General features: G+C 37.4%; 1 protein-coding gene across 8 annotated transcripts in view; it reads left to right on the top strand.

Moving 5' to 3' along the window:
- The first annotated feature begins 1,286 nt into the window (after window positions 1–1,286).
- APOOL (apolipoprotein O like) overlaps window positions 1,287–12,172 on the top strand; it is a 98,259-nt gene continuing 87,373 nt past the window's right edge. For 3 of the 8 annotated variants that reach the window (XR_002729649.1, XR_002729650.2, XM_023202342.2), the window contains exon 1: window positions 1,313–1,383. Coding sequence is in view for 1 of the 8 variants with exons in the window: in XM_023202342.2 (XP_023058110.1) it covers window positions 1,369–1,383 (15 nt within the window). In the remaining 7 variants the exon portion in view is untranslated. Of the gene's footprint in view, window positions 1,384–1,472; window positions 1,496–7,076; window positions 7,110–7,552; window positions 7,635–12,172 lie in introns of those variants that run through there. The other 5 variants (XM_023202343.2, XM_023202346.2, XM_023202345.2 and 2 more) reach the window with 4 other exon arrangements.

The following is a 12,172-nucleotide window of genomic DNA, read 5'->3' as shown; positions in this document are numbered from 1 at the left end:
TCCTGTGGTAGACCACCATGTAGATAAAAGTTTTTTTCCTTTGAAAAATACATTAAAGCAATTAAAACACCTTGATCCATTTTTTTTTTTCCTTTGTGGTTCTGTACTATTTATTTTGCATTTTATTTTTATATTGGCATATATATGTATGCATATGTTTATATTAAGTTCAGTAAAAGAAAATAGTCATTCAATGTTTCTTTCGCAGCCAGTATTATTAGTTTCATTTCATCATTATTTCTTAAAATAATTTTGTCATTTACAGGATAGTTCTGTTAAAAAAAGATCTGTTTTCGGTATGAAATGTGATAGGTATCAACTAATGCCTAGTATATAGTTTGTACTTAATAAATATTTGTTGACTGAATGAATGAATATATGAATTAATATTGGGACTGTTAATGGGCATATTATGAGCATCCTCTTTCCTCAGAATCCTTCATGGAGGCCTACGGAAGACTTTGCTCCTGTTGTGAATATGGCAATATACCCTTAGTATATTCTCCTGATAGCACCAAAATCATCCTTTAAAAATGTAAATTAGATCACATCACACCTTTGCTCACAATCCTCCAATGATTTCCCATCTTATTCAGCATAAAATCCAAATTTATTTTGGCAGCACGAAAGCCCTTACGCTGCATTACTTCACTACCTCTGAAATTACTGCTCCAGCCTCACTGGCCTTTTTCATTGCTGTTCCTTCCGTATGCAACCCTCTTCTCTAAATTCCTCCAGGACTTTTATCAAATGAGCTTATCAGAGAGTCTTTCTCTCATTTATATAAACCAGTAAACTCCCACCTCATTCCCACACTGTTTTATTTTCCTTCATAGCATTTGTCTCTTTTACTCCTGAAATCATAACTATGAGGAAGCCACTATGTTTTGTCTGTGCCCCGAACAACTGCCTGGCATATAGAGTAAGCTCTCCGTGACATAGTTTTAGAATGAATGAATTTACCCATGTTTCTCAGAGGTAACAACTTCTTTTTCTGACTATATAATTAATTATTAAAGCAGCTACACTTGGGTATTAAGTCCTTATGTAGACATATCACATATGCCTGAAACAAAATAATTAAAAGTTCTGCACCCAGGAAAATAACTCCCACCTAGACTATGGATAATATTCTGAAAGGCTTTATCTGGGACCGGGAGGGGCAACCACAAGGGTGAACAGTTTCTCCGGAAGACAGCAGACCAAAACTGCAGCAGTTGCCAAGGCCGCTGGAGGAGGGCGGAGAAAAGGCGGTAACTGGCAGGCAACGGGCGTAACGGGGCGGGGCTGTCGGAAGGGGAGCCTAGTCGAACTGATTTGTCCCTCTCCGCTCTCCGTCTGAAAACCTTGGCGAAAAGGGTCGCAGACATGGCGGCCATCAGGGTAAGCGAAAACGAACTTGCTTAATTTCTGTGGTTGCCGATAGCATCCCGGTAACTGTAAAAGGGATCCTACTAACTTCTGAAGGAGCCCCGGAGCAAGGGGCGGGGTGGAGGTGGGTTTTGACATAATTACAATCTTTATTGTTTGAAGCGTCAAGACACCTGCCTTTCCCCATTAGGGCTTTATCAGCCTGGGACACTGCTTCCTCAATCCCCGGCGGTTGTCGATTTACACAGTGGCACAGTACAAAACTGGGAAACGGCTGGGTGAAAATGGCTGGCCAGGCGACGAGCCACAGTAGACGTTTCTGTCTTGAGCTGCAATAAAGAGAAAAAAAAAAAATCCTGGGCATTTGTCCCGGCGCACAGGGCAAGGCCTCATGACCCTATGGGAGGACTTTGTTGAAACATTTGGGGTGAAACTGACCAGGATAGAGAGGTCCCATAGTCTCTCAGGAGTGCGCTGGTTTACAAGTAGTGTTGTTGCTCTGTGTGCTCGAATAACCTGTTTCTTTCGAGTTTTACGCTTGGAAAAGCTGCCTTTACTTGGGAATCCGTGTACAGTGAGTGACTCAGCTGGCTGCTTACTGCAGTTCCCTAAGTAGTGTTTAATAATGGTAGTCTACAGGTATTTACGTAGCGGGTTTTAAGTGTAAAATATTCTGTTAGGCTTGCAGGAGATACAATATGAATAATTCAGTTTCGCTGAAGTTTAAGTCGGCAGCATCTGCAGTTCTGGTTCTCATACTTCATCTGAGTTCTTTCAACAACCTCCTACCTGAACTTGCTGCCTCAAGCCTGGCTCTCATGTAATCCGTTTTCTGTGTTGCCAGCGTACATCTACCAAAATGCAAATTTGATTTTTGCCTCCCCACCCCCCACCACCCCCCATTTAAAAAACTGGATGGGCATGTCATCATCTCCCCTCTGGGGTCAGGTCATGCTCTTATGTCTAGAACACCTGATTTTACCTAGACTTTCCAGCCTTATCTTTTGTCACTCAGGAACCCTCCTCCTGTCGATACTGAGCTACTTGCTTGACCCCTCCTTGCTTTTTTATGTGCTCTTTCTCTGGGCCTAAAGTGCCTTTTCCCATGCTTATCTAGTTGCATTTATAGTTCATTCTTTAATTCCACAGATATTTGTGTACAGCCTCCCCATAGGCAAAACACAAAAATGCCTTGTCTAACAGTGTCCTTGATCTCCCCAGTCTATTTTATTTTATTTTCTATTTTTGAGACGGAGTCTTGCTCTGTGTGGCGCGATCTCGGCTCACTGCAACCTCCCCGCCCCCCGCTCCCCCCGGGTTCAAGTGATTCCCTGCCTCAGCCTCCTGAGTAGCTGGGACTACAGGCGCGTGCCACCATACCTGGCTAATTTTTTTGTTTTTTAGTAAAGACGGGGTTTCACCATGTTGGTCAAGCAGGTCTCGAACTCCCGACCTCATGATACACCCGCCTGGGCCTCTCAAAGTACTGGGATTACAGGCGTGAGCCACCGCGTCCGATCCTCGCCAGTCTATTTTAAATAACTCTTGTTTGTGCTCCCAGAGGACTCTGGGCACACTCTTAACCAAGCATTTATTACACTGCACGTACAGAATACTTACTTGTCTGTTCTAACTACCTAAACTTTAAGTTCCTTGAAGACAGTAATTATATTTTGTATCCGTAGTACCTGGCACAAATCTGATGTATATTAGGTAGTCAACATGTTCTACATGAATAAAGTGCCAGGCAATGAGGACAAAAGAGATTAAGTGGTGGAGATATATCACTTATAACACAAATGACTGTGATTAAGAGTAAGGGGAGTTTCTTACCTCAAGAGAAGTACAAAGTGCTCTGAGGCTCAAAAAGAGAGAGAGCTCACACTTGGTTTGAAGAGAGTAAAGAAAGGCTTCATGGAGAAGGTGCACAGACAGAAGGAATGGTCAGTGGCAAAAAGCAAACCAGAATAGTGTGTTGTTATTGAAACTTAGAGAAGAGAGTTGAACAGTCCTTTGATTTCACCATTAATAAGTTGCTGCAGTTATCATTTATTAAGTGCTTACTCCAGGCCAGGCACTATGCTAAAACACGTTATATGTGTTAATTCACTAATTCTCAAGACAGCTTTATGTGGTGGGTATTATTACCATTTTACAGATGAAAATTAAGGTTTAGAGGAGTCAGATTATTTAAAACCATGCTAATAAGAGCTGAAGTGAGCTAAAGAGATAGAGTGGTAGAGGAACAACCAAAATTGTAAGGGGTTAAGAAAAGAATAAGGGATGGAGGACTGGCATTCATTTAGCACCTACTTTGGCCAGATGATTTACATATATTATTTTAGTTTAATCCTCTTGATGACCCTAAGAAATGGGTAATGTATCCATTTTACAGATGAAAAAACGGAGGGTTAGAAAAACTGCTTGCTCCAGGCCACACAACCACTAAGTGGAAGAACTAGGTTCAAACAGTATATTTATCTCCAAAGTCTTTCCACTACTCCATGCTTCCTCTGGAAAGGAGTTACAGATTACTCTTTGGTGGTGAAAGAAAGGAACGAAATCTTGGAATGAGGGTAGCAAATTCCAGAAAAGGTGTCTTTTAATTTAAAACAAAAACAAAAACAAAAACAAAAAAACTAAAAACTAAACAGGAGACAGAAGACTTGAGCTACTTTGGAGACAAGGGAAAGTGTACCAGGAGGTATCTAGAGGGAAAGGTAATAGTATTTATAGCTATTATGTTATTGAATATTGACTACGTGCTAGGAATTTTGCGAAGCACTTTATGTGGATTCTCTCATTTATGTTTCACATTGGCCCTATGAGTAGGAACTGTTATTAATCACTTTTTGCAGGTAGGGAAACAGAAGCTTAAAAAGGTTGAGTAACTCCAAGGTCATACAGGAGTAAAGTGGTAGAGCTGGATCTGAAATCACATGGTTTAAGTCCTGAACCTGGACTCTTAACCATACTTTGTAAGAAAGTGGTAAAATCAAGAGAACAAGTGGAGGGATTAACCTTGGCAAAGAGGAGACACACTTTGCTTCAAAGGCCAGAGTTGGTCAATATAGAAGGTGAAGATACAAAGTGATTTTGAAGAACGAAGGAGGTCAAGGAGGGAGCTCACATTGGAGGTCTGTATCTTCTGGGTGTAAGGTCATCTGCTGAGAGAGTAAAATGTGCCTTTAGGAGTTTAAGAATAGGATAGGCTTGGACAAGGTGTTGTAGGAATTCAGTAAAGTATCAGTAGACATTGAATAAAATATTAATAATTGCTGAGAAGTGAGGGCCCGGCTAATGTTGGCTCTAGTAGTGACTTTCTGCAGCAGTGCTCACAGCATAGGGGAAGAGGAGACAGTGGGTTGCTCCAGTGCTGAGTGTTGTCAAGGTGAGAATGTTAGAAGATCTAGGGAATTTATCCAAATAATAGTCATCTACTCTGGATAAGGAGACAAACAAAGAAGACTGAAGTGGTGGACTAGGTTACTAGAAGATTTATGGCCATAGTGAGAAAGAAGATCTAGTTCAAAAAGAGTAGGAGAGTTGAAAGAGCATTCTATTTTAATGAGGGAAATTTCAAGCATTTAGGATCTCGAAGGTGAAACAATTTCTAATAATGGCAAGGTAGGGTAATTGCGTTAGAAATGGCTAAGATTTGTGGAGATCATGGTGCTTGAGAAGCAAGGACTATGCTGATCTCTCAGGTCTTCTGGAATCAGGGGGAATTGCTGGGGGTCTGGCCTTCAATTAAGTGGATTGGGAGGAATGTATAATAGTAGTGTCAAGTAAAAGCCAAGTTTAATTTAATGCCAGAGGTTGAGAGTGAGTGTGAGGACAATTTGGGTATTGGCAGATAATTTGTTTGTAATAGAATACTTAAAATCAAAATTTTTCTATGATTTATTGAGGACTTACTGTGTATCAGGCACTGTGCTAAGCTGTTGATACACATTATTTCATTTAATTCTCACTAAACGTCTTCTAAGGTAGGTAACTTTACCTGTAAGAACTGAAGTAGATCAGTAAGGAAATCGAAACTGTAATGATAGGAGGTTGTACTCAGAAAAAAACTTGCTGAATTTATGATTTTAGCTATTAAGAAGTTCTAGGGAATGGTAAATTCAAGATGTACCGAGGGAATAGGTAGCTATAAGACCCTCTGGGTTTATGTATTTTTTTTCTTTTTTTCCCCAGCTTTATTGAGGTATAACTGACAAATAAAATTGTTTGATTTTAAGGTGTACAGTGTGATGATTTGATATACATATATTTTGTGGAATGATTACCAGAATCAAATTAGTCTATATGTATCACTTCACCATGCTGTGTATTGTATCCCTTGAACTTACCTATCTTATCATTGAAAGTTTGTGCCCTTTGGCCAACCTCCCAACCTCTCCCCTTTCCTTCTCCTTTGCCCCTGGTAACCGCCATTCTATTCTCTAGTTCAGTAAGTTCAACTTCTTAAGATTCCACGTACAGATAAAATCATACAGTGTTTGTCTTTCTTTGTCTGACTTACTTTACTTAGCATGATACCCTTGAGGGTTATCCATGTTGTTGCAAATGACAGGATTTCTTTCTTTTTTTATGGTTGAATAATAACCCGTTGTGTGTGTGTGTGTATGTATACACCACAATTTCTTCATCCATTGATCTGTTGGCAGACACTTAGGTTAGACACTTAGGTTGTTTTCATGTTTTGGCTGTTGTGAATAATCCTGCAATGAACATGGGAGTGCAGATATCTTTGCAATTGCTGATTTCATTTGCTTTGGTTGTACACCTACTTTGGCTATTCAGAGTCTTTTGTGATTCCATACAAATTTTGCAATTGTTTATTTTTTCTGTGTCTGTGAAAAATGCCATTAGAATTGAATCTGTGGATTGCTTTGGGTAGTATGGATATTTTAACAACATTCATTCTTCCAATTCATGAACATAGGATATCTTGCCATTTGTATCTTCATTTTTGTTCATTATGGTTTGACAGTTTTCAATATACAGCTCTTTCACCTCTTGGGTTAAGTTTATTCTTAAGTGTTTTATTCTTTCTGATGTTGTTTTAAATGGCATTGTTTCTTTCTTTCTTTTTTGGGTAGATCATCTTCAATAGTGTATAGAAATATAACTGCTTTTTTGTATGTTGACTTTGTGTGCTGCAGTTCCCTGAGTTTATTTATTAGTTCTAACAACTTTTTGGTGGCATATTTAAGATCTTCTATGTATAATATCTTGTAATCTGGGAAAAGAGACAATTTTACTTCTTCTTTTCCAATTTGTATGCCTTTCATTTCTTTCTCTTGCCTAATTGATTTGCTAGAACTTCCAGTGCTATGTTAAATAGAAGTGACAAGAGTCTTGTTCCTGATCTTAGAGGAAATGCTTTTAACTTTTCGCCATTGGGTATATTAGTTGTGGCCTTATCATATATGGCTTTTATTATGTTGCGGTACATACCTTGTATAATTAATTTGTTGAGAGTTTTTATCACAAAAGGATGTTGAAGTTTGTCAAATGCTTTTTCTGCATTCGTTAAAATGATCGTGTTGTTTTTGTCTTTCATTCTATTAATGTGATGTATCATGTTTATTGATTTGGATATGTTGAACTGTCCTTGCATCTCTGGGATAAATCTTACTGGTCATGGTGAATGAGCCTTTTATTTATTTATTGACTTCTTTGTTCAACTTCTATTTTAGGTTCAGGTGTCCATGTGAAGGTTCGTTACACAGGTAAACTCGTATCATGGGCATTTATTGTGCAGATTATTTCATCACCCAGCTATTAAGCTCATTACCCAATAGTTATCTTTTCTGCTCCCCTCCTTGCTCCCACCCACTACCCTCAAAGAGACCCCAGTGTCTGTGGTTTCTTTGTGTTTGTAAGTTCTCATCATTTAGCTCCCACTTATAAGTGAGAACATGTAGTATTTGGTTTTCTGTTCCTGCGTTTACTTGCTAAGGATAATAGCCTACAGCTCCATCCATGTTCGTGCAAAAGACATGATCTCATTCCTTTTTACGGATGCATAGTATTCCATGGTGTATACGTACCAATTTTTTTTAATCCAATCTGTTATTGGTGAACATTTGGGTTGATTCCGTATCTTTGCTATTGTGAATAGTGCTGTCAAGCTACCCTTCTAAGTGGTTGTACCATTTTGCATTCCTACTAGCAATGAATGAGACTTCCTGTTGCTCCATGTTCTCCCCAGCATTTACCATCATCAGCGTTTCGGATTTTCACCCTGCTAGTAGGTATGTAGTGGTATCTTATTGTTGTTTTAATTTGTAATTCTCCAGTGACATGATGTTAAGCATCTTTTCATATGCTTATTTGCCATCTGTGTATCTTTGATGAAGTATCTGTTGAGATATTTTGCCCATTTTAAAACATTTTAATAGTTTTTCAGGAACAGGTGGTTTTAGGTTAAATGGATGAGTTCTTTAGTAGTGATTTCTGAGATTTTGGTGCACCTGTCACCTGAGCAGTTTACACTGTCTCCAATGTGCAGTATTTTGTCCCTTACCCCTCCCAGTGTTCCCAAGTCTCCAATGTGCATTGTCTTATTTTTATGCCTTTGAATTCTCATAGCTTAGCCCCCACTTATTAGTAAAAACATATGATAGTTGGTTTTCAGTACCTGAGTTACTTCACTTGGGATAATGTTCTCCAACTTCATCTGGTTTGCTGCAAATACTATTATTTTGTTCCTTTTTATGTCTGAATAGTATTCCATGTTGTATATATACCACATTTTCTTGATCCACTCATTGGTTGATGGGCATTTAGGTTGGTTACATATTTTCACAATTGCAAATTGTGCTGCTGTAAACATGCATGTGCAAGTGAATTTTTTATATAATGACTTTTTTTCTGTGGGTAAATAGCCAGTAGTGGGATTGCTGGATCGAATAGTAGTTCTACTTTCAGTTCTTTAAGGAATCTCCATACTGTTTTCCATAGTGGTTGTACTAGCTTTCATTCCCACCAGCAGTGTAAAAGTGTTCCCTTTTCACCACATCCACACCAACATCTGTTATTTTTTGATTTTTAATTATGGCCATTCTTGCAGGAGTGAGATGGTATCGCATTGTGGTTTTAATTTCCATTGCTCTGATAATTAGTGATGTTAAGCATTTTTTCATGTTTGTTGGACATTTGCATATTGTGAGAATTGTCTCTTCATGGTCTTTGCCTACTTTCTGATGCAATTATTTGTTCTTTTTCTTGCTGATTTGTTTGAGTTTCTTGTAGATACTGGATATTAGTCCTTTGTCAGATGCATAGTTTGTGAGTATTTTCTCCCACTCTGTCGGTTGTCTGTTTTCTCTGCTATTTTGTTTGCTGTGTAGAAGCCTTTTAGTTTAATTAGGTCCCATCTATTTTTGTTTTTATTGCATTTGCTTTTGTGTTCTTGGTCATGAACTACTCTTTGCCTAAGCCAATGTCTAGAAGAGTTTTTCTGATGTTATCTTCTGGAATTTTCATGGTTTCAGGTCTTAGATTTAAGTCTTTGATCCATCTTGAGTTGATTTTTGTATGAGGTGAGAGATGAGGATTCAGTTTCATTCTTCTACATGTGGCTTGCCAGTTATTCCAACGTGATTTGTTGAACAGGGTGTGTGTGCTTTTCCCATTCTGTTTTTATTTGCTTTATCTAAGATCAATTGGCTGTAAGTGTTTGGCTTTATTTCTTGGTTCTCTACTGTGTTCCATTGGTCTACGTGCCTACTTTTATACCAATACTATGTTTTGGTAACTGTAGCCTAGTTTGCAGTATAGTTTGAAGTTGGGTAATATGATGCCTTCAGATTTGTTCTTCTTGCTTAGTATTACTTTAGCTACGTGGGCTCTTTTTTGGTTCCATATGAATTTAAGGATTGTTTTCTTCTAGTTCTGTGGAGAACGATGATGATATTTTGATGTGAATTGTATTGAATCCGTAGATCACTTTTGGCAGTATGGTCATTTTGACAATATTGATTGTACCCATCCATGAGCATGGGACATGTTTCTATTTGTTTGTGTCATCTATAATTTCTTTCAGCAGTGTTTTATAGTTTTCTTGTAGAGATCTTCCACCTCCTGAGGTTTTTTTTTAATTTTTTGTTTCTGTTTTGTAGCTGTCGTAAAAGGGGTTGAATTATTGATTTGATTCTCAGCTTGGTCATTGTTGGTGTATAGCAGTCCTACTGATTTGTGTACATTGATTTTGTGTCCTGAGACTTTACTGAATTATTTGTTAGATCTAGGAGGTTTTTGGATGAGTTCTTAGAATTTTCTAGGTATACTGTCATATCATTGGTGAACAGCACTGGTTTGACTTCCTCTTTTCCGATTTGATTGTCCTTTATTTCTTTCTTTTGTCTGATTTCTTTGGCTAAGACTTCCAATATCATGTTGAATAGAAGTGGTGAAAGTGATTATCCTTGTCTTGTTTCAGTTCTCATTGGGAATGCTTTCAATTTTTCCCCATTTAGTATGATATTGGCTGTGGGCTTGTCATAAATGGCTTTTATTACCTTGAGGTCTGTCCCTTCTATGCCAATTTTGCAGAAGGTTTTTGTCACTAAGGGAGCCAGGATTTTTTTTAAATGCTTTTTCTGCTTCTATTGAGATGATCTTATGATTTTTAGTTTTAATTCCGTTTATGTGATATATCACATTTACTGACTTGTGTATGTTAAACCGTCCCTGCATCCCTGGTATGAAACCCACTTGCTTGTAATGTATTATCTTTTTGATATGCTGTTGGGATTCAGTTAGCTAGTATTTTGTTGAGGATTTTTGCATCTGTGTTCATCAGGGATATTGGTCTGTAGTTTTCTTTTTTTTTTGTTATATCCTTTCCTGGTTTTGGTATTTGGATGATACTGGCTTCATAGAGTGATCTAGGGAGGACTCCCTCTTTCCTTCTTTTTGTGTGTGTGTGTGTGTGTGTGTGTGTGTGTGTGTAATAGTTTCAGTAGGATTGGTACCAATTCCTCTTTGAGTGTCTGATACAGTTTAGCTGTGAATCCATCTGGTCCTGGAATCTGTTTTTGTTGGCAATTTGTAAATTACTGTTTCGATTTCACTATTGGTCTGTTCAGTTTCTACTTCTTCCTTATTTAATCTAGGAGGGTTGTATAGTTCCAGGAATGTATCCATCTCTTCTAGGTTTTCTAGTTTGTGTGCACAAAGGTATTCATAGTAGCCTTCAATGATCTTTTGCATTTCTGTGGTGTCAGTTGTAATATCTCTCTTTTCATTTCTACTTGAGCTGATTTGGATATTCTCTCTTCTTTTCTTTCATTTAATCTCTCTAATGGTCAATCAGTTTTCTTAATCTTTTCAAATAAACAGATCTTTGTTTTATTTATCTCTTGTATTTTTTTTGTTTCAATTTTATTTAGTCCTGCTCTGATTTTGTTATTTCTTTTCTTCTAGCTTTAGGTTTAGTTTGACCTTGTTTCTCCAGTTCCTAGAGGTGTGATATTTGATTGTCAATATGTGGGCTCTTTCACACTTCTTGATGTAGGCATTTAATGCCATGAACTTTCCTCTTAGCACTATTTTTGCTGTATCCTAGAGGTTTTGATAAGTTGTGTTACTATTATTCAGGTCAAAGACTTTTTAAATTTCCATCTTGATTTCATTGTTGGCCCAAAGATCATTCAATAGGAGATTATTTAATTTACATGTATTTGTATAGTTTTGAGGGTTCCCTTTGGAGTTGATTTCAGTTTTATTCTACAGTGGTCTGAAAGGATGCTTAATATGATTTTGATTTTCTTAAATTTATTCAGAAGTGTTTTTTGGCCTATCATGTGGTCTGTCTTGGAGAATGTTCAATGTCCTGATGAAAAGAGTGCATATTCTGCAGTTTTGGGGTAGTAAGTTCTATACATATCTAAGTCCATTTGTTCTAGGATGTAGTTTAAATCCTCTGGTTCTTTGTTGACTTTCTGTCTTGATGACCTGTCTAGTGCTGTCAGTGGGGTATTGAAGTCCCCTACTATTATTGTGTTGCTGTCTGTCTCATTCTTCTAGTAGTAATTGTTTTATGAATCATGGAGCTCCTGTGTTAGGTACATATGTGTTTAGGACTGTGATATTTTCCTGTTGGAGTAGTCCTCTTATCACTATATAATATCCCTCTTTGTCTTTTTAAACTGTTGTTATTTTAAAGTAGCTACTCCTGCTCACTTTTGGTGTCCGTTTGCATGGACTATCTTTTTCCACCACTTTACCTTAAGTATATGTGAGTCCTTATGTGTTAAGTGAGTCTCAGCAATTACTTGGTTGGTGGATTTTTATTCATTCTGCCATTCTTTATCTTTTAAGTGGAGCATTTAGGCCATTTACTATCAGTGTTAGTATTGAGATATGAGGTACTGTTCTATTTATCATGCTGGTTGTTGCCTGAATACCTTTTTTAAAATTGTGTTATTGTTTTATAGGTCTTGTGAGATTAATGCTTTTAGTTGATTGTATTTTGGGTGTATTTCGAGGTTTTCTTTCAAGATTTAGAACTGCTTTTAGCAGTTCTTGTAGTGCTGGCTTGATAGTGGCGAATTCTCAGCTTTTTTTTTTTTTTTTTTTGTCTGAAAATAACTTTATCTCTCTTTTATTTATGAAGTTTAGGTTTCCTGGAAACAAAATTACTGGCTGACAATTATTTTATTTAAGGAGGTTAAAGATAGGACCCCAATTCCTTCTGGCTGTAAAGTTTCTGCTAGGAAATTTGCTGCTAGTCTGATACGTTTTTCTTTTTTTTTTTTTTTTTTTTTTTTTTTTTTTTTTTTTTTTT

The sequence above is a fragment of the Piliocolobus tephrosceles genome, chromosome 12 (assembly GCF_002776525.5).
Source record: "Piliocolobus tephrosceles isolate RC106 chromosome 12, ASM277652v3, whole genome shotgun sequence".
Lineage (NCBI taxonomy): Eukaryota > Metazoa > Chordata > Mammalia > Primates > Cercopithecidae > Piliocolobus > Piliocolobus tephrosceles.
This window is presented reverse-complemented; position numbering and strand designations above follow the sequence as displayed.